Genomic DNA, 27,367 nt, shown 5'->3' with positions numbered 1-27,367 from the left:
TTCTATCCCTTAGGATTTAGGATTTAGGATTTCTATTAGTTTTAGGATTATTCTTCTTCATTCCAGGTTCAATGTTACTTTAATTTATGTTTCTCTTCTAATTTTAGATACTCTAATACTTTTACTTGTATTTGACTCATGTTGCCAAATTGGCTTATGAACCCTTTCATGTTAGATTTGAATTAATGTTTAAATATAATTTGAGGTATTTCAGATTTATGATTTTTACTTAGCTTTTGATATTCTTGGCTTTAATTGATGAATTGATTAATTGGAGACACTTGAGTTATCAAACTCATTGTGATTGATAATTGTTATCTTTGCTAACTAATTTGAATTCCAATAACTCTAGTCTTTTTTTAGGAATTGACTAGGATCTGAGGAATCAAATTGATTCATCCACTTAACTTACCTTCATAGTTAGAGGTTAATAAGGTGGGAGCAAAATCTAATTCTCATCATAATTGATAAGGATAACTAGGATATGATGTCCAGTTTTCATATCTTGTCAAGAGTTTTTCTAGTTATTAATTTATTTTTCCTGCAATTTATTTTCCCTGTTCAACCTTTCAAAAACCCAAAAATATTATTTTCCATAACCAATAATAAATCATACTTCCCTGCAATTCTTTGAGAAGACGACCCGAGGTTTGAATACTTCGGTTCTAAATTTTATTGGGTTTTGTTACTTGTGACAACCAAACTTTTGTAGGAAAGGATTCTCTGTTGGTTTAGAAACTATACTTACAACGCGATTATATTCCTGTGAATTTCTTTACCTATAGAAAGTCCGTTCGTCAGTCTCCCACCTAATACTTTGGTTTGACGTCCTTAAGTTGGATGGACATGATTTCAATAATCCACTCTTGGGGCATCCCCAAGGAAGAAAATCATCAACTCCTTGGTATGCTTAGCTTGTTCATCCTTCAATGGGGAGATAGGCTCCTTGTCTTCTTGATTGGTAGGCAATGGTTGAGTTTCTTCATCTTCTTTGCTCAATCTCTCCATGTTCAAGCTCTTGTTGAGAATTATTTCCTCATCTTTTTTGGCATGAGCCTCGATCACCTCCTCTTCAATAAGATCATAACCAAAGATAGAATACACCTCATGTAGTTGTTTTATGGTTCCTTCCAATGTGAACTTCACCACTTTCCTTCGATTTCAAATAAATAAGCTCCCGAAAATGCATCTAACTTGAATCGGGATGTCTTCAAGAACGGTCTTCCAAGTAAGATGGAAGATGGCCTATCCGAGTCAAGTGGAGGTGTTTCCAAGATATGGAAGTCCACCGGGAATAATAATTCTTAAATGTTCACTAACACATTTTTCGTAATACCCACAACCAACACTATGCTCTTATCTGCCAACACGAATCTAGTTCCAGACCGCTTCAACGATGCCAAATTCAACTTCTCATAAATGGAAAGTGGCATGATACTCACATGTGCTCCTAACTCACACATACAATCCATGAATTTCATTTCACTAATCACACAAATAACCAAATAAGGCCCCAGATCACTATACTTTTCCAGAATGAAAGAAGAGATAGAATTGTTGACGTTAGGATTTTTGCTAGTAAAGAATTTTATAAAAATATAGTCGCGTTGTAAGTATAGATTCTAAACCAACAGAAAATCCCTTCGTACAAACGTTTTGGTTGTCACAAGTAACAAAACCCAATAAATTTATAAACCGAAGTATTCAAACCTCGGGTCGTCTTCTCAAGAAATTGCAGGGAAGTACGATTTATTATTGGTTATAGAAAAATAGTGTTTGGGTTTGAAAAAGGTTTTAAGCAAGATAAATAGATTGCAAGAATTAATAAATTAATAACTAATAAAACTCTTGGCAAGGTATGAAAACTGGAAGTCTTATCCAGTTATCCTTATCAATTGTGATGAGAATTGGATTTTTCTCCCATTAAGTTAACCTCTAACTATGAAGGTAAGTCAAGTGGATGGAATAAGTTTAGTTCCTCAGGTCCTAGTCTTTCCTTGGAAAAGGCTAGAGTTATTGGAACTCGAGTTAATTCTTGAAGAATTCCAATTTTCAATCGACAATGAGTTTGACAACTCAAGAGTTACCAATTGATCAATTAAAGCCAAGAATATAAAAAGCTAAATTGAAATCATAAATATCCGGAATACCTCAAATTATATTGAATGAAGATGTCAATTCTAACATGGACAATATTCATAAGCCAATTGGGCAACATAAATCAAACACAAATAAAAGCTTCAGAGTAAACAAAAATAGAAGAGAAACATAAATTATTGAACCTGGTATGAAGAAACAATCCTAATCCTAATAGAAATCCTAATCCTAATCCTAAGAGAGAGGAGAGAACCTCTCTCTCTCTCTAAAAACTACATCTAAACCTAAAATTGTGAGTAATGATTGAATGATCTGATTCTGCTCCAAACCCAGCCTCTAATCTATATTTTTTGGGCCGAGAACTGGGTTAAAAATAGCCCAGAAGTCACTCTCAGCACTTTCTGGTCCGTACAGGTTGCGGCAAAGTGATGCAGAGGCGTCGTCCACGCGTTTGCGTGGATTGAAGTTTGCATATACGATGCGGGCGCGTCACCCATGCGTTCGCGTCATCTAACTTCAAGACAGATATGGCAAATTATATATCATTGCAAATCCCCAGATGTTAGCTTTCCAACGCAACTAGAACCCCATCATTTAGACCTCTGTAGCTCAAGTTATGGTCGTTTTAGTGCGAGAGGGTCAGGCTGACAGCTTTGCAATTTCTTCAACTTCTTGTATTCCTTCCATTTTTGCATGCTTTCTTTCCATCCTCTGAGCCATTCATGCCATGTAATCCCTGAAATCACTTAACACACATATCATGGCATCTAATGGTAATAAGAGAGGATTAATATCAGCAAATATAAGGCCAAAGAAGCATGTTTTCAATCATAGCGCAAAATCAGGAAGGAGAATGTAAATCCATGCATTTAGTATGAATAAGCGTATGAAAGATTGATAAAATCCACTCAATTAAGAACAAGACAAACCATAAAATAATGGTTTATCAATTGTTCACTGGACTCTTTCCTAGCTCACCAATTTTCTCCTTGTGAGTACAAATATCCTTGAAAAATTTGACATATTTTGGAAACTTTTAGATAGCTTGAAAAAGGGAAATGGTAACCTCCACATTCTTGAAAATTTGCACCACATTAGGATCAAGTTCCTCATGCTTCTTAGCTTTCTTGGCCACCGATAGAAAAGGTATTGGTGTAGGATTCTCTAGGGGATTTTTTCTATTCAGTTCCTTGGACTTCAATGAATCCTCTTCTCCTCTTGCAATATCTTCCGTCTAATCTTCGCCCAACTCCAGTTCCTCCTTAACTTCTTCACTTTGTACCTCCTCCCTCACAAGTATAGGCTTAGGACCAACCTCCTCCAACCTTGTACCACTCCTTAGGATGATTTCATTAATGCTTCCCTTGGAGTTTGGTTGAGGTTGAGAGGGTAGGCCATTAGAGGTAAATGGTTGGGAGGTGTTGTAATTGTGGGAAGGAGGTAGAGTCAAATGGAACAAGGCTTCGGCAATGGTTTCCATATAGGTTTCTTATTTCTTGTGGAACTCCCATTGCTCTTGGATGAAGGTTTAAAGTGTATCATTCATATGGGATTAGTTTAAAGAAGAGGGTTGGCTATTTTGTTGAAAGGTGGGTCTAGTGTGTGGTGGTTGATATCTTGATTAAGGTGGGAATTGATATGTTGGTTGGGGGTGTGATTGTTAGTTTGATTATGAGTGGTGTGGACTTTGTGGTTGGTATGATTAATGGTGGGGTTAAGGTGGTTGATGGTAGGCTTGTTGGTTTTGGGATGGTTGATAATGATAAGCTTGTTGAGGTTGGAAAAGGTGATTTTAAGAAGGTTGTTGCCATCTTTGATTGGAGTTGTCTCTTCACCCTTGACCTTGGTTGCCTCCATATTAGTATGACCCTTGATTGCTTTGATTGAAATTGGACCTTTAAGGATTAGGATTTGCCACCACCGATGTGTTATCTTCTTGAATTTGGGGACACTCATCTATGTAGTGGCTATTGCAAGCACATATACCATAAGGTCTAAGGGTCCTTCAATCCTAGGAGGTTGAGGTTAAGCAAGTAACGTTGGTGGAATTTGTTGATTTTGGGAGATTTTTCCCAAGAAAACGGTCATTTCTCCGAGTGTCTTGGTCAAGATGGCATCACCGGAGGGAGAAACATCACTTAAAGACTTTGGTTGGGTGTTTCTTGCCCTCAATTGTTGTGCTAAATCCGCCAAATTCACAATGACTTCCCATGCTTCTTCCGCGGTATTGTGCTTTGTGAGAGATCATCTACTTGAGGCATCAATGAGAAGCTTATCTTGAGGGACTAAACCTTGGCAAAAGTAGCTAATGAGCATCAAATCATCTATGCGGTGGTGAGGACAAAACTCCAACAACTTCTTAAATCTTTTCCAATATTCATAAAGTGTCTCTCCATCTCTTTCCATAATGCATGAAATTACTTTTCTCAAGCGATCCATCTTTTGAGGTGTAAAGAACTTTTCATGGAACTCTTTTCTCAACAATTCCCAATTAGTTATTACCTCATCCGATTGGGTGTAGGACCACTCCTTTGCTTTCCCTCTAGAGAGAAAGGGAAAGCAAATACCATCACGGCTATTTTGTCCGATCCATGTCTCCTTGCAGTTGAGCATACAACTTAAAAGTCTTTCAAGTGTTTGAGAAGATCTTCACCTGGTAACCTATAATATTTCGGAAGTAAGTTGATCAACCCCGTCTTAAGTTCAAAGTTTGCATATAGATTCGGGTAACAAACTTGTAATAGTTGTAAGGTGATGTTTGGAGCTCTCGCTTCCTTAAGAGTGACTCTCTGAGGTGATGCCGCCATGTTCTTGTCACCTAATTCACTCACAGAAATTTTAGTACTTCCAAGAGAAGAATACAAGGTACCCTCATTAAAATGGAGAATGAGAATTGGTGCACAAAATTTGTGATCATCAACACTGGCGCCAATAGACTTGGAGCTCTCAAACGTGAATCACACTTTGTCACAACTTCACACAACTAACCAGCAAGTGCACTGGGTCATCCAAGTAATACCTTACGTGAGTAAGGGTCGATCCCACAGAGATTGTTGGTATGGAGCAAGCTATGGTCATCTTGTAAATTTCAGTTAGGCGGATTCAAATGGTAATAATGGTTTTCGAAAATAAGGGTAAATAAAACTTAAAATAGAGATAGAGATACTTATGTAAGTCATTGGTGGGAATTTCATATAAGTGTATGGAGATGCTGTGTTCCTGTTGAATCTCTGCTTTCCTACTATCTTCCTCCAATCATTCTTACTCCTTTCTATAGCAAGCTGTATGTAGGGCATCACCATTGTCAATGGATACTTCTCATCCTCTCAGTGAAAATAGTCCAAATGCTCTGTCACAGCACGGCTAATCATCTGTCGGTTCTCGATCATGTCGCAATAGAATCCATTGATTCTTTTGCGTCTGCCACTACACCCAACAATCGCGAGTTTGAAGCTCATCACAGTCATTCAATCCCTGAATCCTACTCAGAATATCACAGACAAAGTTTAGACCTTCCGGATTCTCAAGAATGACCACCAATAATTCTAGCTTATACCATGAAGATTCTGATTAAGGAATCCAAGAGATATGCGCTCGATCTAAGGTAAAACGGGAGTGGTTGTCAGGCACGCGTTCATAGGTGAGAATGATGACGAGTGTCATGGATCATCACATTCATCATGTTGAAGTGCAACGGATATCTTAGAATAAGAATAAGCTGAATTGAATAGAAAACAGTAGTACTTTGCATTAAAACTCGAGGTACAGCAGAGCCCCACACCTTAATCTATGGTGTGTAGAAACTCCACCGTTGAAAATACATAAGTGATGGTCCATGCATGGCCGAGAGACCAGCCTCCAGAACATGATCAATAGTCTCCTAAGATGAACAATAGATTAAAACTGAGACCAAAGATGTCTAATACAATAGTAAAATGTCCTATTTATACTAGACTAGTTACTAGGGTTTATAGAAATAAGTCTAAATGCAGAAATCCACTTTCGGGGCCCACTTTGGTGTGTGCTTGGGCTGAGCTTGAGCTTTACACGTGCAGAGGCTTCTCTTGGAGTTAAACGCCAAGTTGTAACGTCTTTTTGGTGTTTAACTTTGGTTTGTGATGTGTTTCTGGCATTTTACTCCAGAATGCAGCATGGAACTGGTGTTGAACGCCAGTTTGCGTCATCTAAACTCGAACAAACTTTCCAACTCAGTTGAGAGCGCACCATTTGGAGTTCTGTAGCTCCAGAAAATCCATTTCGAGTGCAGGGAGGTCAGAATCCAACAGCATCAGCAGTCATTTGTCAGCCTGAATGAGATTTTTACTCAGGTCCCTCAATTTCAGCCAGAAAATACTTGAAATCATAGAAAAACACACAAACTCATAGTAAAGTCCAGAAATGTGAATTTTTCATAAAAACTAATGAAAACATCCCTAAAAGTAGCTAGATACTACTAAAAATAACCTAAAAACAATGCCAAAAAGCGTATAAATTATCCGCTCATCACAACACCAAACTTAAATTGTTGCTTGTCCCCATGCAACTGAAAATCAAATAGGATAAAAAGAAGAGAATATACTATAAATCCCAAAATATCAATGAAGCTTAGTTCTAATTAGATGAACGGGACTAGTAGCTTTTTGCTTCTGAACAGTTTTGGCATCTCACTTTATCCTTTGAAGTTTAGAATGATTGGCATTTATAGAAACTCGGAGTTCAAATAGTGTTATTGATTCTCCTAGTTAAGTATGTTGATTCTTGAACACAGCTACTTTTATGAGTCTTGGCCGTGGCCCTAAGCACTTTGTTTTCCAGTATTACCACCGGATACATAAATGTCACAGACACATGACTGGGTGAACCTTTTCAGATTGTGACTCAGCTTTGCTAAAGTCCCTAGTTAGAGGTGTCCAGAGCTCTTAAGCACACTCTTTTTGCTTTGGATCACAACTTTAACACTCAGTCTCAAGCTTTTCACTTGGACCTGCATGCCACAAGCACATGGTTAGGGACAGCTTGGTTTAGCCGCTTAGGCCTGGATTTTATTTCCTTGGGCCTTCCTATCCATTGATGCTCAAAGCCTTGGATCCTTTTTACCCTTGCCTTTTGGTTTTAAGGGCTATTGGCTTTTTCTGCTTGCTTTTTCTTTTTCTTTCTTTAGATTTTTTTTTTCGCCATTTTTTTTCGCAAGCTTCTTCTTTTTCACTGCTTTTTCTTGCTTCAAGAATCAATTTCATAATTTTTCATATTATCAATAACATTTCTCTTGTTCATCATTCTTTCAAGAGCCAATAATTTTAACATTCATAAACAGCAAGATCAAAAATATGCACTGTTCAAGCATTCATTCAGAAAACAAAAAGTATTGTCACCACATCAATATACTTCTTGTTCTTTTGTTTTAGAAATATTTTTCATTTAAGAAAGGTGAAGGATTCATGGAATTATTCATAGCCTTAAGACATAGTTACTAAATACTAATGATCATGTAGTAAAGACACAAACATAGACAAACATGAAGTTCAAAAATCGAAAAACAGAGAAATAAGAACAAGGAAGTTAAGGAATGAGTCCACCTTAGTGATGGTGGCGCCTTCTCCTTGAAGGACCAATGGTGTTCTTGAGCTCCTCTATGTCTCTTCCTTGCCTTTGTTGCTTGATCCCTAGTGATTTTGGTGCTCCTACCCTTAGTTGCTCCCAATAATTGTGTGGAGAAAAATGTATCCCCTGAGGTATCTCAGGAATTTCTTGATGAGGAAATTCCTCATGCTCTTGTTGAGGTCCATGAGTGGGCTCTCTTGATGTGCAGTCAAATGCTCTACTACTGAGCTATGGACCCTTGAGATGAATCTCTCCATCTCCCATGACTCGGAGGTGGAAGCTTTTGTCTTCCCTTTTCTCTTTCTAGAGGTTTCTCTGGCCTTAGGTACCATCAATGGTTATGGAAAAACAAAAAAGCTATACTTTTACCACACCAAACTTAGAATGTTGCTTATCCTCGAGCAAAAGAAGAAAGAATAGAAGAAGGAGAAGAATATATAGAGGAGAGGGAGAGAAGTGTGGTTTCGGTCAAGGGGGTAAGAGAGGGTTGTGTTGTGTGAGAATGAAGAAGGAATGAAGGGTTTATATAGTGGAGAGAGAGGGGTTTATGGTTCGGTCATGTAGGGTGGGGTTTATGGGGAAGAGTGGCAAGATGTGAGTGGTGAAGAGGTGATAGGGAAGAGTGTTATGAAAAGGTGTGAGAGATAGGGAGAAGGTAGGTGCGGATCCTGTGGGGTCCACAGATCCTGAGGTGTCAAGGATTTCTTATCCATGCACCCTTTAGGCGTGTAAAATGCCCTCTATATGCAATCCTAGCATTTAATGCCAGACTTCAGCATGTTTTTGGCGTTAAATGCCACTTTCATACTTGTTTTGGGCGTTCAACGCCAATCTGCAGCATGTTTCTGGCGTTGAACGCCACTTCCATGCTTGTTTCTGGCGTTCAACGCCAGCTTTCCTCAGGGTGCATGCCTGTCGTTTAAACGCCAGACTGCTACTTGTTTCTGGCATTCAACGCCAGCTTCATGCTCTATTCTGGCGTTGAACGCCAGACAGATGCTCCTTACTGGCGTTTAAACGCCAGTAAGCTCTTCCTCCAGGGTGTGCTTTTTCTTCTGCTGTTTTTTATTCTGTTTTTAATTTTTGCAATTGTTTTGTGAGTCCACATGATCATAAACCTAATAAAACATAAAAGAACAATAGAAATATATATAATTAAAAATTGGGTTGCCTCCCAATAAGCGCTTCTTTAATGTTAATAGCTTGACAGTGAGCTCTCATGGAGCTTCACAGATGTTCAGAGCATTGTTGGGACCTCCCAACACCAAACTTAGAGTTTGAATGTGGGGGTTCAATACCAAACTTAGAGTTTGGTTGTGGCCTCCCAACACCAAACTTAGAGTTTGATTGTGGGGGCTTTGTTTGACTCTATATTGAGAGAAGCTTTTCATGCTTCCTCTCCATGGTTGCAGAGGAAGATCCTTGAACTTTAAACACAAGGTAGTCCCCATTCAATTGAAGGACTAGCTCTCCTCTATCAACATCTCACAGCTCCTGCTGTGGCTAGGAAGGGTCTTCCAAGAATGATGGATTCATTCTCATCCTTTCCAGTGTCCAAGATTATGAAATCAGCAGGGATGTAAAGGCCTTTAACCTTCACTAACACGTCCTCTACCAATCCAAAATCTTGTTTTATTGACTTGTCTGCCATCTCTAATGAGATTCTTGAAGCTTGTACCTCAAAGATCCCTAGTTTCTCCATTACAGAGAGTGGCATAAGATTTATACCTAACCCCAGGTCACACAGAGCCTTCTCAAAGGTCATAGTGCCTATGGTATAGGGTATTAAGAATTTACCAGGATCTTGTTTCTTTTGAGGTAAAGTTTGCTGAACCCATGTATTTAGTTCACTAATGAGCAAGGGAGGTTCATCTTCCCAAGTCTCATTACCAAACAACTTGGCATTCAGCTTCATGATGCCTCTTAGATATTGAGCAACTTGCTCTTCAGTTACATCTTCATCCTCTTCAGAGGAAGAATAGTTCTCAGAGCTCATGAATGGCAGAAGAAGGTTTAATGGAATCTCTATGGTCTCTATATGAGCCTCAGATTCCTTTAGGTCCTCAATAGGGAACTCCTTTCTGTCTAGAGGACGTCCCATGAGGTCTTCCTCATTGGGATTCACATCCTCCCCTTCCTCTTTAGATTCAGCCATTTTGATTATATCAATGGCCTTGCACTCTCTTTTTGGATTCTCTTCTGTATTGCTTGGGAGAGTACTAGGAGGAGTTTCAGTGATTTTCTTACTCAGCTGACCCACTTGTGCCTCCAAGTTTCTAATGGAGGACCTTGTTTCATTCATAAAACTTAAAGTGGCCTTAGATAGATCAGAGACTATATTTGCTAAGCTAGAGGGGTTCTGCTCAGAATTCTTTGTCTGTTGCTGAGAAGATGATGGAAAAGGCTTGCTATTGCTAAGCATGTTTCTTCCAGCATTATTAAAGCCTTGTTGAGGCTTTTGTTGATCCTTCCATGAGAAATTTGGATGATTTTTCCATGAGAAATTATAGGTGTTCCCTCACCCATGTAATTCACCTCTGCCATTGCAGGGTCTCAAGATCATAAGCTTCTTCTTCAGAAGATGCCTCTTTAGTACTGTTGGATGCATTTTGCCATCCATTCAGACTTTGAGAAATCATGTTGACTTGTTAAGTCAACATTTTATTCTGAGCCAATATGACATTCAGAGCATCAATTTCAAGAACTCCCCTCTTCTGAGGCGTCCCATTACTCACAGGATTCCTCTCAGAGGTGTACATGAATTAGTTATTTACAACCATGTCAATAAGTTCTTGAGCTTCTGCAGGCGTTTTCTTTAGGTGAATAGATCCACCTACAGAATGGTCCAGTGACATCTTAGAAAGCTCAAATAGACCATCATAGAATATATCTAAAATGGTCCACTCTGAAAGCATGCCAGAAGGACACTTTTTGGTCAATTGCTTGTATCTTTCCCAATCTTCATAGAGGGATTCACCATCTTTTTGCTTGAAGGTCTGAACATCCACTCTAAGCTTGCTCAGCTTTTGAGGAGGAAAGAACTTGGCCAAGAAGGCCGTGACCAACTTATCCCAAGAGTCCAGGCTATCTTTAGGTTGTGAGTCCAACCATGTTCTAGCTCTGTCTCTCACAGCAAAAGGGAGAAGCATGAGCCTGTAGACTTCAGGATCTACTCCATTAATCTTAACAGTATCACAGATCTGCAAGAACTCAGTTAAAAACTGATAGGGATCTTCTGATGGAAGTCCATGAAACTTGCAGTTCTGTTGCATTAGAGCAACTAGTTGAGGCTTCATCTCAAAATTGTTTGCTCCAATGGCAGGGATTGAGATGCTTCTTCCATAAAAATTGGAAGTAGGTGTTACAGTATAATCATCAAGCATCCTCCTTGTGTTATTGTTGTTGTTATTATTTTCGGCTGCCATCTCCTATTCTTTTTCAAAAATTTCTGTAAGGTTTTCTCTGGATTGTTGTATTTTAGCTTCTCTTAGTTTCTTCTTCAGAGTCCTTTCAGGTTCAGGATCTGCTTCAACAAGAATGTTCTTGTCCTTGCTCCTACTCATATGAAAAAGAAGGGAACAGAAAATAATAATAGGGATCCACTTTGCCACAGTAGAGAGATTCCTTTATGTGAGTAGAAGAAAATAAGAATAGAAGAATGAAGAAGAGAAAAATTTTGAACACAGAGGAGAAGAGAGGGTTCAAATTTTAAGATGAAGAGAAGAGTGTTAGTAATTAAATTAATAAATAGAAGAAGATGAGATAGAGAGAAATTCGAAAATTGTTTTTGAAAAATAGTTAGTGATTTTCGAAAATTGAGAGAAGAAATATAATTAAAATTAAAATTTGAAATAATTAGATTAAAAGAATTTTGAAAAAGAGGGAGGTAATTTTCGAAAATTAGAGAGAGAAAAGTAGTTAGGTGGTTTTGAAAAAGATAAGAAACAAACAAAAAGTTAATTAGTTAGTTGAAAAAGATTTGAAAATCAATTTTGAAAAGATAAGAAGTTAGAAAAGATTTTTGAATTGATTTTGAAAAATATATGATTAAAAATATATGATTAGAATTTATTTTTGAAAAGGATTTGATTTTTAAAATTAAAATTGATTACTTGACTAACACGAAACTAAAAGATATGATTCTAAAATTTAAAGATTGAACCTTTCTTAACAAGAAAGTAACAAACTTCAAATTTTTGAATCAATCACATTAATTGTTAGTAAAGTTTTCAATTTTCAAATAAAGATAAGAAAAAGATTTTGAAAATAAAATTTAAAAAAAATTGAAAATAATAAAAAATGAAAAAGATTTGATTTTTGAAAAAGTTTTGAAAAGATAGGATTTTTAAAATTGAAAATTTGACTTGACTTATAAGAAATAGCTAAGTTTTAAAATTTTTGACTATGTCAATTCAAATTTTTGAAAATTATGAGTAAAATAAGGAAAAGATATTTTTTATTTTTGAATTTTTAGTGATGAGAGAGAAAAATACAAATATGACCCAAAACATGAAAATTTTGGATCAAAACCAATGATGCATGCAAGAACACTATGAATGTCAAGATGAACACCAAGAACACTTTGAAGATCAAGATGAACATCAAGACTTATTTTTGAAAAATTTTCAAGAAAAGAAAAACATACAAGACACCAAACTTAGACATTTTCAATGCTTAGACACTATGAATGCAAAAATACATATGGAAAACAACAAAAAACACAAAAGAAGAAAATTTAAAGATCAAACAAGAAGACTTGTCAAGAACAACTTGACGATCATGAAGAACACATGCATGAATTTTTGAAAAATGCAAAAGTTTTTAAAACATGAAATTGACACCAAACTTAAAAATTGACACTAGACTCAAACAAGAAACACAAAATATTTTTGGTTTTTATGATTTTATTAATTTTTTTGTTTTTTTTCGAAAATTTATTTTTAGAAAAACGAAAACAAAGACACTTTTTTTTTGAAAAATTTTTTGAAAACTTTTTGAAAAGAAAATTACCTAATCTGAGAAACAAGATGAACCGTCAGTTGTCCAAACTCGAACGATCCCCGGCAACGGCGCCAAAAACTTGGTGCATGAAATTTGTGATCATCAACAATGGCGCCAATAGACTTGGAGCTCTCAAACGTGAATCACACTTTGTCACAACTTCGCACAACTAACCAGTAAGTGCACTGGGTCATCCAAGTAATACCTTACGTGAGTAAGGGTCGATCCCACGGAGATTGTTGGTATGGAGCAAGTTATGGTCATCTTGTAAATCTCAGTTAGGCGGATTCATATGGTAATAATGGTTTTCGAAAATAAGGATAAATAAAACTTAAAATAGAGATAGAGATACTTATGTAAATCATTGGTGGGAATTTCAGATAAGTGTATGGAGATGCTGTGTTCCTGTTGAATCTCCGCTCTCCTACTGTCTTCCTCCAATCATTCTTACTCCTTTCTATGGCAAGCTGTATGTAGGACATCACCGTTGTCAATGGCTACTTTCCATCCTCTCAGTGAAAATGGTCCAAATGCTCTGTCACAGCACGGCTAATCATCTATTGGTTCTCGATCATGTCAGAATAGAATCCATTGATTCTTTTGCGTCTGTCACTACGCCCTACAATCGCGATTTTGAAGCTCGTCACAGTCATTCAATCCCTGAATCCTACTCAGAATACCACAGACAAAGTTTAGACCTTTCGGATTCTCAAGAATGACCACCAATAATTCTAGCTTATACCATGAAGATTCTGATTAAGGAATCCAAGAGATATGCGCTCGATCTAAGGTAAAACGGGAGTGGTTGTCAGGCACGCGTTCATAGGTGAGAATGATGACGAGTGTCACGGATCATCACATTCATCATGTTGAAGTGCAACGGATATCTTAGAATAAGAATAAGCTGAATTGAATAGAAAACAGTAGTACTTTGCATTAAAACTCGAGGTACAGCAGAGCCCCACACCTTAATCTATGGTGTGTAGAAACTCCACCGTTGAAAATACATAAGTGATGGTCCAGGCATGGCCGAGAGACCAGCCTCCAGAACGTGATCAATAGTCTCCTAAGATGAACAATAGATTAAAATTGAGACCAAAGATGTCTAATACAATAGTAAAATGTCCTATTTATACTAGACTAGTTACTAGGGTTTACAGAAATAAGTCTAAATGCAGAAATCCACTTCTGGGGTCCATTTTGGTGTGTGCTTAGGCTGAGCTTGAGCTTTACACGTGCAGAGGCTTTTCTTGGAGTTAAATGCCAAGTTGTAACGTCTTTTTGGCGTTTAACTTTGGTTTATGTCGTGTTTCTGGCGTTTTACTCCAGAATGCAGCATGGAACTGGCGTTGAACGCCAGTTTGTATCATCTAAACTCGAACAAAGTATGAACTATTATATATTGCTGGAAAGCTCTGAATGTCTACTTTCCAACGCAATTAAGAGCGTGCCATTTGGAGTTCTGTAGCTCCAGAAAATCCATTTCAAGTGTAGGAAGGTCAGAATCCAACAGCATCAGCTGTCCTTTGTCAGCCTGAATCAGATTTTTGGTCAGGTCCCTCAATTTTAGCCAGAAAATACCTAAAATTACAGAAAACACACAAACTCATAGTAAAGTCCAGAAATGTGAATTTCGCATAAAAACTAATGAAAATATCCCTAAAAGTAGCTAGATACTACTAAAAATAACCTAAAAACAATGCCAAAAAGCGTATAAATTATCTGCTCATCAAGAATCACGGTTAGAAAGTGACGGTGAATCGGGTTGCTCTTCAAGAGAATCTGATTCACTGTGCACAAATGTTAATCGGTGCCGAGCTTGCCTGGGATGAGTTAAAGTGTTTTCAATCTCAACATCAAAAGGGGCTAAGCTTGGGTCTGAAAGCGACCGTGTCATTCAACTTGAAAATCATAGAAATCATGCAATTATCAAAACCAAACAAGAGTAAAAAAATAATCAAAAAGCAAGCTAACAATTAACAACTACCAAAAACTACCAAAACAAAGGAACTAGCTACCAATTAGTGTCAAATGGCAAACAAAAAGAAAATATTCACACTATTTATATATTCACAACAACAAAAAATTTGGCACTCAATTGCATAAGTTATTCAGCAACGGTGCCAAAAACTTGACAATAGCCGAATCATCGATTAGGAATTTCTTAAGGATAAAAATCGCGTTACAAGTATATTCCCAACCGACAAAGCAACTTCCGGTCAAAGTCTAGAATAAAGAGTGTCACAATTCAATTCAAATAACTGGGAGTTTTACTTCTTGGGTCGTCTTTTCACAGAACTAGCAATTACGAGTGCACAAGTTTGGTTGTGAAATTGGGGGTTTCCAAGCATAGAGGAAAAATTAAAGGAATTAAAAAATCAATAGCTAAAACAATGAATTAATAAGAATAAAAAATAACAAGCAAGTAAGTGAATAATAGTAACGTATCAATAATAGCGCAATAATGAACTAATAAGGAATCAAAGAACAATTAATGCTAAATAGGAGAGAACAAGGTCAAAACTAGTGAAAATGTGGTTCAATGCATAGGAGGAACCTTGGCTTGGGGTTGGGGATTAAGGAATCATTTCCTTGTCATAATCACAACTATGACAATTACAATGAGTTAATCCTACTTAGTTAACTCTTAACATCGAGAGTAAGTCAAGTGAGTATAATTGTTCTTAATCCACAAATTCTAGCTAACTTGCTAATTTACTTAGTAAAAAGCTAGCGTTAGTGGAAACAAGAGCAACTAACAATCTAAAATTACCATTAAATGTCAGACATTATGACTCTAGTATCCTATGTATCTATTTTCCAAGCCAAGGAGTGAAAATCTATTCCATATTCAAAATTGACATTTTCACAAACATTTAGTGGGCATAATGACCAAACATGATAAAATTGCAAAAATACTTAAAACTATAACCAACCATAAAATACTTAAAACACTAATATAAACCTTAATTAAACCCTAAGAAGGTTGAGAGAAAATCTTAAGGAAAATGCCTCGTGTTATACTGTTGAATAACAAGCCCTCAATTATCTAGTTAGAGAGAATTTGTGTGCTTGGGAGTCCCTAATAATTAAAAAAAACCAAGATTTTAAAACTAAACTAAAACTTCCTAAAAACTATCTAATATTGTGTATGTATGATATGGTATGTTGTCCCCTTGTTAGCTCTTCTATTTCAGCTTCAGACCTTGCAAAATTGGGCCAAAGGCCCCCAAAATCGTGAGCCACATGACTTTTTAATGAAGTCACGCAGTAGGACTTGTGCGTACGCACAGGGTTGTGTGCATACACACACTGGCTGAATCTCATCTTGTGCGTACGCACAGGAAGGTGTGCACATTGGTGTGCTCTTCTCCTTTGTTTCTTCATGTGTTCTCCCATTTTGCATACTTTTCTTCCATTTTTCCAAGCCATTCTTACCTATTGAACTTGAAATCACTCAACAAAATATATCAAGACATCGAATGAAATAAAAGTAGTATTAAATTGATCAATTAAGGCACAAAAAAGCATGTTTTCACATTTAGGTGTAATTTAGAGAGAAATCACAAAAGTATGCGATTTAAGTGAATAATTGTGAGTTTACATGATGAAATCCACTCAATTCAAGCTAAAATTTACCATCAAATATGGACTCATCACTTATTTCTGTAAATATTTATAGACTCTGTTATTTATACTAACAGCCCCGACTCACAAGAGTCATCGGACACACCTGTGATCTTGCTACTTGCTTGTCCTAATGCGGAGAACTCAAAGATGATCATGCTAGTTTCCATCTACAGAATAAGAGAAAGTAAGGGGCGAGAACCCAAGGTTCTTAGTAGGGTACTAAGCAGAAAACTAGGGGTTCTATAGCCTAAGTTAAGATGTTTGTGTAGTTGTGTCGATAAGTCACGCAAACAAGGACATGCACAAGTATACAGCATAATAGTAAACAAGCAAAGAATCATGAAACATAGATAAATCACAATCACAGAAAAATGCAGTAATCAAGTATGATGCATGCTTGGTCCTATGCAAGCCATAAGCTCACGCGTCAGTTGATTGCTCGCAACCTAACATTACTCGGGACTAAGCCTGAATATGGTTTTCCCAATTGTGTATGTTCTACATACGTGCCTAATGGACAAAGCCACGTGCATTTTGGCAATTGCCAATCGTCACAGAGCTTGACACCATAGTATGCTAACAGTTGGAGAAACAGGTTTTGACATAAAGTGGGCATCCCCACATCTTATGGTTCTAGTTCTGTCGAAGCAAACACTCCTTCCCAGATAATTTCTTAGCACATTAGGGTTTACAATTTTCTTTTTTCCACGACACTTTTCAAATAAACTTTATCCCTAAGGGACTTCTCTGTCCTTTTCTTTTATAAAAACTTGTGCTCGGTCTCTTCTCTTAAAATCTCTTAGCTTTTATCACATTTATTATTTTGTACTTGATACTTTTATATATTTTTAATTTTGCCCTTTTGTACATAACTTCTCCTTTTACTATTTTCTTTAGTTTTTTAGTGACGCTTTCACCACTAATGTTATTACTTTACCATTTTATCTTCGTATCCTCCCTAACATATCATTTTATCATTTATTAAGTTAATTAACCATTTTTACATTTACTATATGCCCAAAATTATCATTTTATCCCTCGGTGCTCTAGTTTATTCGTTTAATTGTATTTAGCATTAAAACTTTGCCAATTAACCCTAATCATTTTTAATTTATTTCAATTTTACCCCTAGGGACTTAAAATATCATGTTATCCTTTATTAATTTATTTACTTGTTTTAGTTACCACTTTTTATCATTTTACTTCTAACTTTTACTACAGCTTTGATTTAGATCCAAAATTTTATTTTACTTACAATTTCGATCCAACTAATTTATATAATTATTAATTTATTCTTAATGACACTAAGTTCAGAATTTTACTTCTTTTATATTTAAATTACATATTTAACCCTCTTTTTTATCTAAAAATGACTATAACACTCTTTTTTATTTTTACACACTTGTTTCATAGAATTAAAATCAGTTTTCTATCTTCTTTCTAATCCTCTAACAAGTTATTTTCTAGATCTTTTAATGCCAGAATTTTCAGGGGTTTAATTTTTTTTTATTTTTACTCACTTTTAGTGATGTTTAAGACTTGAAACTTAAACCTCAAGTGTTCGATTTAATTTCAGTGATTCCATATAATTTTTAGAGGCAAATAAGCTTGATATATCACTCAAATAATAAGTCAAAAATAAAGAAGCACTACTAAATTTATAGATTATAAAATTAAGTACAAAATCACCACAAAATGGCTTATATGAACACTGAATCAAGCACAAACATATTCTAACTATTCATAATCCTTACCTCTTATTTACTTCAATCACTAGATCTCTCAAACACTAGAAAATACTTTCACAAAGGCTGGAACATATTTGGATATGGTGCAGTTTTTCTTTCTTGACCGAAAGTGTCATAAAAGTGTTAAAATTTGATCACTTTAAACTTGAATTTGTGTAACTCCTTAGGCGTGCTCCTTTGGCTCAGTAAGTCTCTCTCTCTCTCTCTCTCTCTCTCTCTCTCTCTCTCTCTCTCTCTCTCTCTCTCTCTCTCTCTCTCTCTCTCTCTCTCTCTCTCTCTCTCTCTCTCTCTCTCTCTCTCTCTCTCTCTCTCTCTCTGAGGTTCTTTTGGGACTGTACATCATGCTGAGTGGAATAGCTCACTTCTCTCTCTCTCCCTCTCCTTCTCCCTCTCTCTCTCTCTCTTTCTCTCTCTCTCTATCAAAAAAGATGATAAAAATACACAAGTGTGTGTAAAATTTGTGACCAATGTTCTTTTAAATTAAAATTTAGAGTCTTGCTAAATTTATGATGGTAAAAGGCTAAAAAAATAAGAAGAAAAGGGGTTGAGATTTAAAGGGAAGGGGCATGAGTTTGAGAGAGAATAATTAGCATCATAATGACGTGTTTATCAGTAATTAACTGCGGTTAGTTGCTTGTGGTTAAAAATACAATAGAGAGGGATGAGAGGCTAAGATAATCTTGGTCCAGAGGCCGAGAGGGAGGAGTGAGTTACTTAGGTGGCAAATAAGAGAATTCGAGATGTATGGGAGTCGTCTGCGGAATACTAGTTAAAAATTCGGTTTGGAGTAACTTTTACCATGTGGTAAAATAATTAATGGTTAAGATTTATGTTTCAAGAAATAAAACATGAATGGATGGCTAATATTAATCTTGGGATACAATTACTAAGGTAGAAATTATTTTTACCAATGCTTCCGAGTTTTTGGTTACTAACTTTCTCTTGACGCACGTAAAATCATCACTAAAAGTGAATTCCCGAATCAAAAACTCTCTAGTGAAAAAAATAAACTATTGGCAAGCAAGTGTTTACTTTTTATTAGTTAAATTTGACTTAGAAAAATTAATTACCCTTGTAAAGTCAAATTTAACCTATTAAGTATTATTTTCTAATTTATTTTTATTTTTTTATTATTAGGCCTGCCTCACAGTTAGTTATTGGGCCGTGATTCTAAATTTTGTGAAATAAATTATAAAATAATAAAAAAATTAGTTTTTCAAAAAATGAGTTCCTACACTTTATCGGTTTATCCCTTTATAAAAAATTATACCAACTAAATCACTATAAAAATATAAAGAGATACAAGAAGATAAAATAAAATAAATATGATAATCATATTACAAATTATAATTCAAGTTGCTTATTTGTTTTTTTTTTTATACTAAAATTTTCTTGATTTTGTTAATTTATATAAACTAATTTTAAGGATAAAATATATTTTTTGTTTTTGAAATTTATTAAAAAAATTAAAATATTCTTAAATTTTATTTTGCGTTAATTTTATCCTAAAAATTTTTTTTGCATCAAATTTATTCTAATGACTAATTTTTCAAAAAAATGTGATCAATTCAAAAATAACTTTATAAAAATAATTTTTAACACAAATAAATCAAACATATTTATTATACATTTTTAAACTTTAATTGTCAAAAATATATCTAATACAAATAAAAAAATTTATAATAAAATTAAAATAAAATAAAACTTAAAAATATTTTTAAAATTTTTAACCAATTTTAAAAATAAAAAATATATTTTATCCTAATTTTAGATACTACATTGAACAAAGTTAAAAAAAATATAATATTCGAACTTTTCTTTGGCCCACTGCGGGCAAAGCTGAACCGGCCGAAAACCAGAACCCGCACCACCAGTACAGTACAGTACAAATCAGACCCGACCCGCCCTAGTCAGAAGATGGATACCTAATCTTCCAGCCACCATGCCGTCACCACGAGAACGAGGCGTCGCGGTTGGATGCTTCCACTTCGCCTCCTGAAGTTGAAGACTTCGCCGGCTCCACCGCTTCTTTCTGGTCATCGCAAAGGAGAAAGAAGGACCGCACTATCTTCAACTGCAGCTCGCCATGCCACTAGCTGCCGTGGCACGCCTCGCCTCCTCCGTCTCCGTTTGCTCGTCGACTCTCGCCGATTCCACTGCTGCGCATTGGACCGTCGCGTTTCCTGACCCTTGCTCAGTTTGCTGCTTGTTTCGGAGTGTCTGGAACTGTCCTGGTTCTTGGGTTCGAGCATGACCTGCTTCTGTTTCGCGACCTTCGTTCTCTTTTTCTTTTTTAATTAGACCCGCGTGCCCGCCCTGTTTTGAAATTCTGAAAATCTTCAACCTCGCTTCTTCAGAGCTGCTCATCGTCCCTGGGTGTTGCAAGAAAACTTCCATTTCCGTCCTACTCAGCGCTACAACGGCGACGTGCGAAGAAGAACCTTTTCGCCGCCTGGCCAAGCCATTTCCCATCACCGTTGCTTCCTTCTTGCAGGCCTTGTGGATTGATCAACTCGGTTGTGGCAGATCGTCCGGTGCTTCCGGTCACCGCCTCGTCGCATCTGCTCCGCCTCGTTGCATCTGCTCCACCTCGTCGCAGCTGCTCCAGATTGAAGAACATCCTCTATCGCTACTTCGGGTAAGAGTGGTCTAGGTGGAATCAAAGTTTGCAGTCTTGGAGATCTCATCTATGTTGAGAATTTATTTTTATTTTTATTTTGTCTCAGATTGTGCAATGTTATTATTCTATTAGGAGCAAAGCTTGAAGTGGACTTTCCCTAGATCGTTGGGTGATCCACGTGGCCCATTCGCGAGAATTTTCCCTCCTTTGCACCAGAGAAGAGCCATCTACATTTTTGGTTGCAATAACAATAACGAACCTATCACGTTTATTTTCTTTGCAGTGACGAGCAAACAAAAACCATCCCCGTTATACTGTTTCGGGTAAGCATGTGTTACCAAAATAATCACACACACACACACATATGCTTAAGATCTGCGGTCGTTATTATACTGCTTTGTTTTTTAAAAAGGAAGATAAAAATCTTTTTTAGGATGATACTACTTGGTAGTTGCAATGTCCCTTACCATGGGAATGCACACCTAGTGTTTGATGTAATTCCTCGTAACACATGGGTGTGCTTCTTCTTTCTATATTTCCAAGATCACATTCTTTTTCGCCTCTTACTCCATTTCCATACATTCCTATGCGTGCCCACCTATTGCAATCTGTGTGTAAAGCAGTTAGAACTTTTTTCCCCATTCGTGAACATGCTGCCATAGTTGTATAGTTGCATGGATTATGGATAGGGAGAACTATGCCGTGTTCTGAAGTTAATGCATAGGGATTAGTAAATAAGTTAAGAACTTGTACAAATTTATGCTGCTTTAACCAGTTGCTACAAATTTGGAATGGCTGGCCTTCAAAATCTAACCAAATATAACCTTGTTCATGCATATTAGTTTTATGCTGCAATGCATAAGTCTTGATTATCTAGCTGTCAAATCTTCTTATTCTATCATATGAACGCGGTTATTTATAGAGCTTTGGTTTCATTGTCCAAAGGACTTATTTTTTCTTGAGGTCCAGTTCATGCTCGTCATTTGTTTGAAAGAGGTGATCAAGTTAATACTTAGAATTTTGAGGATTATTAAAGTATGATGTTTGTGATTTTTAATGTCGGAACTGTTAGGCTAAAGCCTGTCATCTTGATGCCGTTAACAGACCTTGCAATCCACCTTGCTTGAGTAAATTTTCTTGAGAATGTATTAAATATTCTCTAATATAGAATCTAGTCCTCAAATAGACACAGTCTGACATACTTTTGTAAATTGAGCATAACTTTGTAGATGCTTACTCTTTTAATATGGTTTCAATGCTATGGTAAACCCACTTAAACTGATGTTTGGGTGCAGAGGAGTGTTTTGTTCTTGACTTCTCATGGTTTTAGCCATGATTGTTTGTCACTAAAGCCTGTGCAATACATGTATTAGTCACGACGATGCTAATTTATCATTATTCTTCACTTCTCTCTCTCACAAGCATGCACATGAACAGAAGACACTTTATCATATTAGTTTTTCTGGGAAAATTGACGTTGATGTACTTCTAGTTCCCCAACTTGGACTTGATACAGTTTCTACAAGTTTTAATCATAGTTCCAAGAGTAAATAGTTACAAGAACTGAGAGAGAAGAAAGATTTTGTGCCATCGAGAGCAATTGGTAACTCTACAAAATCATTGATTAGTTGTTAAGACTAATGACTTCAAACTTGTTGTTTAATTATGCTTCCTTATTGTACATATACATTTTAGGGACTATAGATCCCAACCATAAATGTGATTCCTGAATTTATTAAGTCATATACTGGTTTTATTGTCCTTATTATATTTATGCAGTTCCATAAATAGGAATTTTTTTGCTGAAACTTTTATCGTTGCTTGTGATACTAATTGTGATTAATGTAAGTTGTCTCATAGGCACCCAGGTGAAGCTTTGATGACTGGTACTCCGGCAGTTAGCAGCTTAAGAGCAGCTTTCTCGTATTGTGTACAACAAGTGCGTAGCTATGATTATCATCACTATCTTTGCCTTCTTGAACTGCCCCCATCTATGCGGAAGGCAGCATTTGCACTCCGCGCCTTGAATGTTGAAACATCTAGAGCTATGGATGTAGCTTCAGATACCAGGATCGGTCTTATGCGCCTTGTATGGTGGCAAGAGGCCATAGACAAAATGTACTCCAATAAATTGATTGAACACCCAACAGCGCAGGCCCTTTCGTCTGTGATAGCAGAGACCAAGCTTAGTAAGACATGGTTGAAACGATCTGTTGAAGCCAGGATCAATGACGCAAGAAGAGAGGACACTGAAATGCCAGAAACCATTCAAGAATTGGAGAAATATGCTGAGGACACAGTATCAACCATGCTTTACTTGACCCTTCAAGCTGGTGGGATCAATTCAACTGCAGCAGACCATGCAGCCTCACACATTGGAAAGGCCAGCGGCATTCTCCTTCTCCTCAAATCACTGCCGTATCATGCAAGCCGCAACCGCCATTTTTCTTACATACCAACTGAAGTGGCATTCAAGCATGGTTTAATAGTTAAACAAGGCGGTCGAGACGAGGTACGATTGGATCCTCGTGAGGGGCTTCGCAATGCTGTTTTCGACATGGCATCGGTAGCCAATGCTCACTTACAGAAAGCTCGGCAGTTGGCCAAGAGTGTCCCTGCTGAGGCAGTTCCAGTGCTCCTGCCAGCAGTGCCTGCTGAGGTTATCTTAAATACCCTAAGTAAGTTCCAATTTGATGTGTTTGATTCAAGGCTAGCAAAAGGAGTTCTGGGAATACCCCCTTTGTGGTACCAACTCAAACTGAAGTGGGTTTCATGGAGAGGAAAGTACTGAGAAGTTATGTTATGTATCCTATCTCAAATGTTAGAAATTTTTCATAAAATTTCCCCCTGATTAGAAGAGATAGCTTCTATATTTTGTGTCTTAATAAAAGATACGTTTCTTGTGTTCAAAGACAATAACTAAGGTGATATTAACTTATCAAGTATCTCTGGAGATTATTTGATTTCAAATTTCAATCTCAAGCATTAGTTTGTACTTGATCCATATTTCATTATTTCATGTACCTTGTTGACTTATTTACAATTGCTATTTAGTCCAACAAATTTCTGTGGAGGTTGATGGATACAACTTACCTAGCTGGCAGCCAGGAAACACAGGACCCACGAAACGTTAAATCAAATATGAAATCATTAATCTAAGACCACATATTAGGGGCCAAGTTGAAATAACAAATGTTCCTCAACTAATCTTGTGGTGTGGTTTTAACCAATTAAAACTAAGCTTGACACATAATATATAATTAGATATTTTATTTCAATTCAATCCTTTTCTTCTAAGAATGCAATACTATCATTCCTAGATTCTTTCAATATTTAAACGATAACTCCTGAAAAAATCTCGTTTTAAAAAATGTTGTTGTGGTGTTCATAATTGCCTGTCGTTGTCATTCTTATATAGAAAAACAATCGAGGTTAGTAGACCGCAATAATAGTTCAATGGGAAAAGATTATTAATATAGGACAAAATATGAAGCATCAAAATTCTTGTGCTACCTTTCCTTCTCAAGTATGTTGTTTATTGATTAGGAGAAATCACGAGCTCATAATCTTAGTTTGGACCTTATCACATTTATCAGAAATTTGACTAAAATACTTGTGATGAAAGATGGAAAGCAAACACAGTACCAGAGATATTCTATCTAATTGCTTAATGTTTATTATAATTATATATATGCAATCACCAACAAACAATTTTAATTATTTTTAAAAGTAAAATATAGGTATAAAAATTTTCAATGAAATGTGAAATACATGTTGAAATATCGAAGTAATGGTTTTCGGTTGTTATTCTATTGTTTCTGTTTCGTAGAATATTTTAGTATCCACAATCATTTAATAGATGCCAAGTTTATTATAATAGATATAATATTTATATTTATCTATGATATAGAATTAATGGATAGATGCTCCGCCAAGTTTCTTTATTAGAATATATCTAATTCCCTGTGGAATTAATGGATAGAAGCTCTGCCATGTTTCTTTATTATAATATATCTAATGTTATCTGTGGAATTAATGGATAGAAGCTCTAATATTTATAGTTTCGGTATAAAATAAGAGGTCGACAAAGTATTTTTTTTTTGGTGACTTAAAAAGGAAAACACAACTAACAAAGAAAAAATAAACAAAAAACTGCTTAAGAAAAGTAGTCTCGTTGAATATTATTCTCAAACTCCTTTTAAGGCAACGGAAGCTTCAATTGGAGAGAAAGGGTTCTCATTGCAGTCTTTGCCATAATGTGCTACTGTATTTACATCTGTTAAGATCAATCGAAGATCAGCACGCCATTTCCAAGACATGATATCTCGAATTCTTAACATCAAAGGATCAATAAACCCAAAGCAATCATGTAAATTATTGACAATAGTAAAAGCCTCCACACAGTCTGTTTTGCATATAATGTCTCTTTGTCCCGAGTCCCATACTAAAAGAAAGCCTCTCCAAATAGCAAATAACTCTCCTTGCAAAATGTTACGACTCTCAATTGTTCTCAAACAGCCTCGTTGCCACCTTCCCTTCCAATCTCTGCTAACACAAGCAAACCAACTCGAGCACCATTGCCAGGATAGCTAGCATCACAATTAATCTTAAAAGTACCCACTAAGGGGGGAATCCAAGAGCCACTAATGGTAGAGGGGATAGACAGTCGTTGCAACTCAAAAATATTTCGGAATTCTTTTTCTAAGGACAAAGCCATACCAATCACCTTGTCTGTGATCCAATGCTCATGAGGATGAAAGATCACGTTATTCCTCGAACGCCAAATCCATCAGAGACCAGAAAAGAATCTAAAGGGGCGCTGTTTGCTGTTATGTAAGAACCAACTCATCAAATCCACTGGTTCATCGGAGATCCCTAAAGCTTGCCAAACTAGTTGGGCTTTTGGACAATCCCGAATACAATGTAAAATCGATTCCTGACTTGAGAAACATCGTGGACAGCTATTCGTGTGCGAAATGTCCTTCCTAAAACAACATGCAGCAGTAGGAAGAGCCTCCTAAAGGCATAGCCAGGCCAAAAATTTGTACTTTTCCGGAACATGTTGATGCCAAAGCCAAAGCCAATTACTCCTATCCTCTCAACTAAACATCTTCTTACTGAGCCACAAATAACCAGTACGAGTATCATAAACCTTTGACGCCGCACCAGTCTAACACTAACCGACCTCTAAACCAGCTTGAACATCCGGGTTGTAAGAGTTAATATTGCTCTGCAGAGACTGATTCAGAGGAGAATATATTCTCAAAGTTCCACTGTCCAGATGACCAAAGATCCAAGATCCTGAGATCCGAATAAAAAATGTGAACATAATTCATCTCCTGACACAATCGCCCCTCTCTTCTCCATTTAGAAAACCAAAAGTTCTGATCTAAATCCCCAATGCACCAAATAAAACCTTCCTTCAGGATATCCCAAGCTCGACATATACTCTTCCAAACATAAGATCCCCTTCCTCGAGACCAACTGAAGCAATCATCCTTAGAAGAATGGTATTTTTCCGTCAACAGTTGAACCCATAGCTTGTCCGGATGGTGAAAAAGTTGCCAAACTAGTTTTTCAAGAAGAGCAATATTAGCACAAAAAGGATATCTAATTCCCAGACCTCCAAACTTCTTAGGGGTGACCAACACTTTTTAATTAACTAGATTCAGGCCTCTATCATCAGCTTGACCCTTCCATAGAAATTTTCGCATCTTGGATTCGATTTTATTAGTTACCCCTTTAGGGAAGAGAGATACTTGCATGCGGTAAGTAGAAATCGCAGTCACTACCGAGTTAAGCAAACAGAGTCTTCCTGCCTTATTAAGCAATCTCCCTTTCCAGCTAGCTAGCCTTCCCCAAATCTTGTCCAGAACATCGTTGAAAGTTATGCGTGTCACCCGAGAGTGATTAAGGTTCACCCCTAAATACTTGCCCAAGTTCTGGACGAATTTGATGGAGGACACTCCGGTGAAAATCTCTTTTCTTGTCGCTGAAACATTCCTGGAGCATAGTGCTTTAGATTTCTCCACATTAACCTTCATCCCAGAGGCTCTGCAGAAATTTTCCAAAGCTACCATTACAGTTTGAACTTGTTATTTTTCGGCTTTACAGAAAAGAAGCAAATCATTGGCAAACATCAAATGAGAAATTCTTGGACCCCCTCTAGAAACCGCAACCGGCTTCCACAAGCCCTTATCAACTTGCTGATTAATAGAACAGGACAATCTCTCCATACACAACACAAACAAATACGATGATATAGGATCTCCTTGCCTAAGACCCCTACTCGGAGTGAAGCTATTTAATCTATCCCCATTCCAGAGGATAGACAGTGAGGAAGCAGTGACACAATGCATAATCAGATTGACTGTTGGAGGAGGAAAGCCAAAACTCACAAGGGTTTGTTTCAGAAATTCCCAATCCACTCTATTATACGCTTTCTCCAGATCAATCTTAAAGGCCAGGGTACCTTTCTTTGACTTTGTCTTCTTCATGAAATGGAGAACCGCTTGTGCTACAATGATGTTGTCAGGGGCTCCTCTCCTCGGAATAAACCCTCCTTGAAGGGGCCCAACAATCTCTTTGAGATGGGGACGAAGTCTATTGACCAGGACCTTCGTTATAACTTTGTAAACCACATTACAAAGACTAATAGGTCGGAAATCCT

The 27,367-nt window shown here is 36.7% G+C and overlaps 1 protein-coding gene and 1 non-coding gene across 3 annotated transcripts; both read left to right on the top strand.

The window, feature by feature from the left end:
• Nucleotides 1–10,611: 10,611 nt before the first annotated feature.
• Nucleotides 10,612–10,715, top strand: LOC112716951 (small nucleolar RNA R71). Its single transcript, XR_003160530.1, has one exon. It is a non-coding gene; the product is annotated as a small nucleolar RNA R71 (small nucleolar RNA).
• Nucleotides 10,716–19,853: 9,138 nt separating this feature from the next.
• LOC112803207 (uncharacterized) lies at nucleotides 19,854–23,667 on the top strand. 2 transcript variants are annotated; one of them, XM_025846726.3, is made up of 3 exons: nucleotides 19,854–20,715; nucleotides 20,830–21,020; nucleotides 22,558–23,667. In XM_025846726.3, the coding sequence occupies exon 3, from the start codon at nucleotides 22,577–22,579 to the stop codon at nucleotides 23,486–23,488; it is 912 nt and encodes a 303-aa protein (XP_025702511.1). In that variant the 5' UTR covers nucleotides 19,854–20,715; nucleotides 20,830–21,020; nucleotides 22,558–22,576; the 3' UTR covers nucleotides 23,489–23,667. The 2 variants fall into 2 exon arrangements, with proteins under 2 accessions (XP_025702511.1, XP_025702505.1); XM_025846720.3 differs by having other exon boundaries at nucleotides 19,871–20,715; nucleotides 20,804–21,020.
• Nucleotides 23,668–27,367: the final 3,700 nt, after the last annotated feature.

This window comes from Arachis hypogaea, chromosome 1, assembly GCF_003086295.3.
Source record: "Arachis hypogaea cultivar Tifrunner chromosome 1, arahy.Tifrunner.gnm2.J5K5, whole genome shotgun sequence".
NCBI classification, from domain to species: Eukaryota; Viridiplantae; Streptophyta; class Magnoliopsida; order Fabales; family Fabaceae; genus Arachis; species Arachis hypogaea.
The sequence above is the reverse complement of the archived record's forward strand: the minus strand, read 5'-3'. Positions and strand labels throughout refer to the sequence as shown.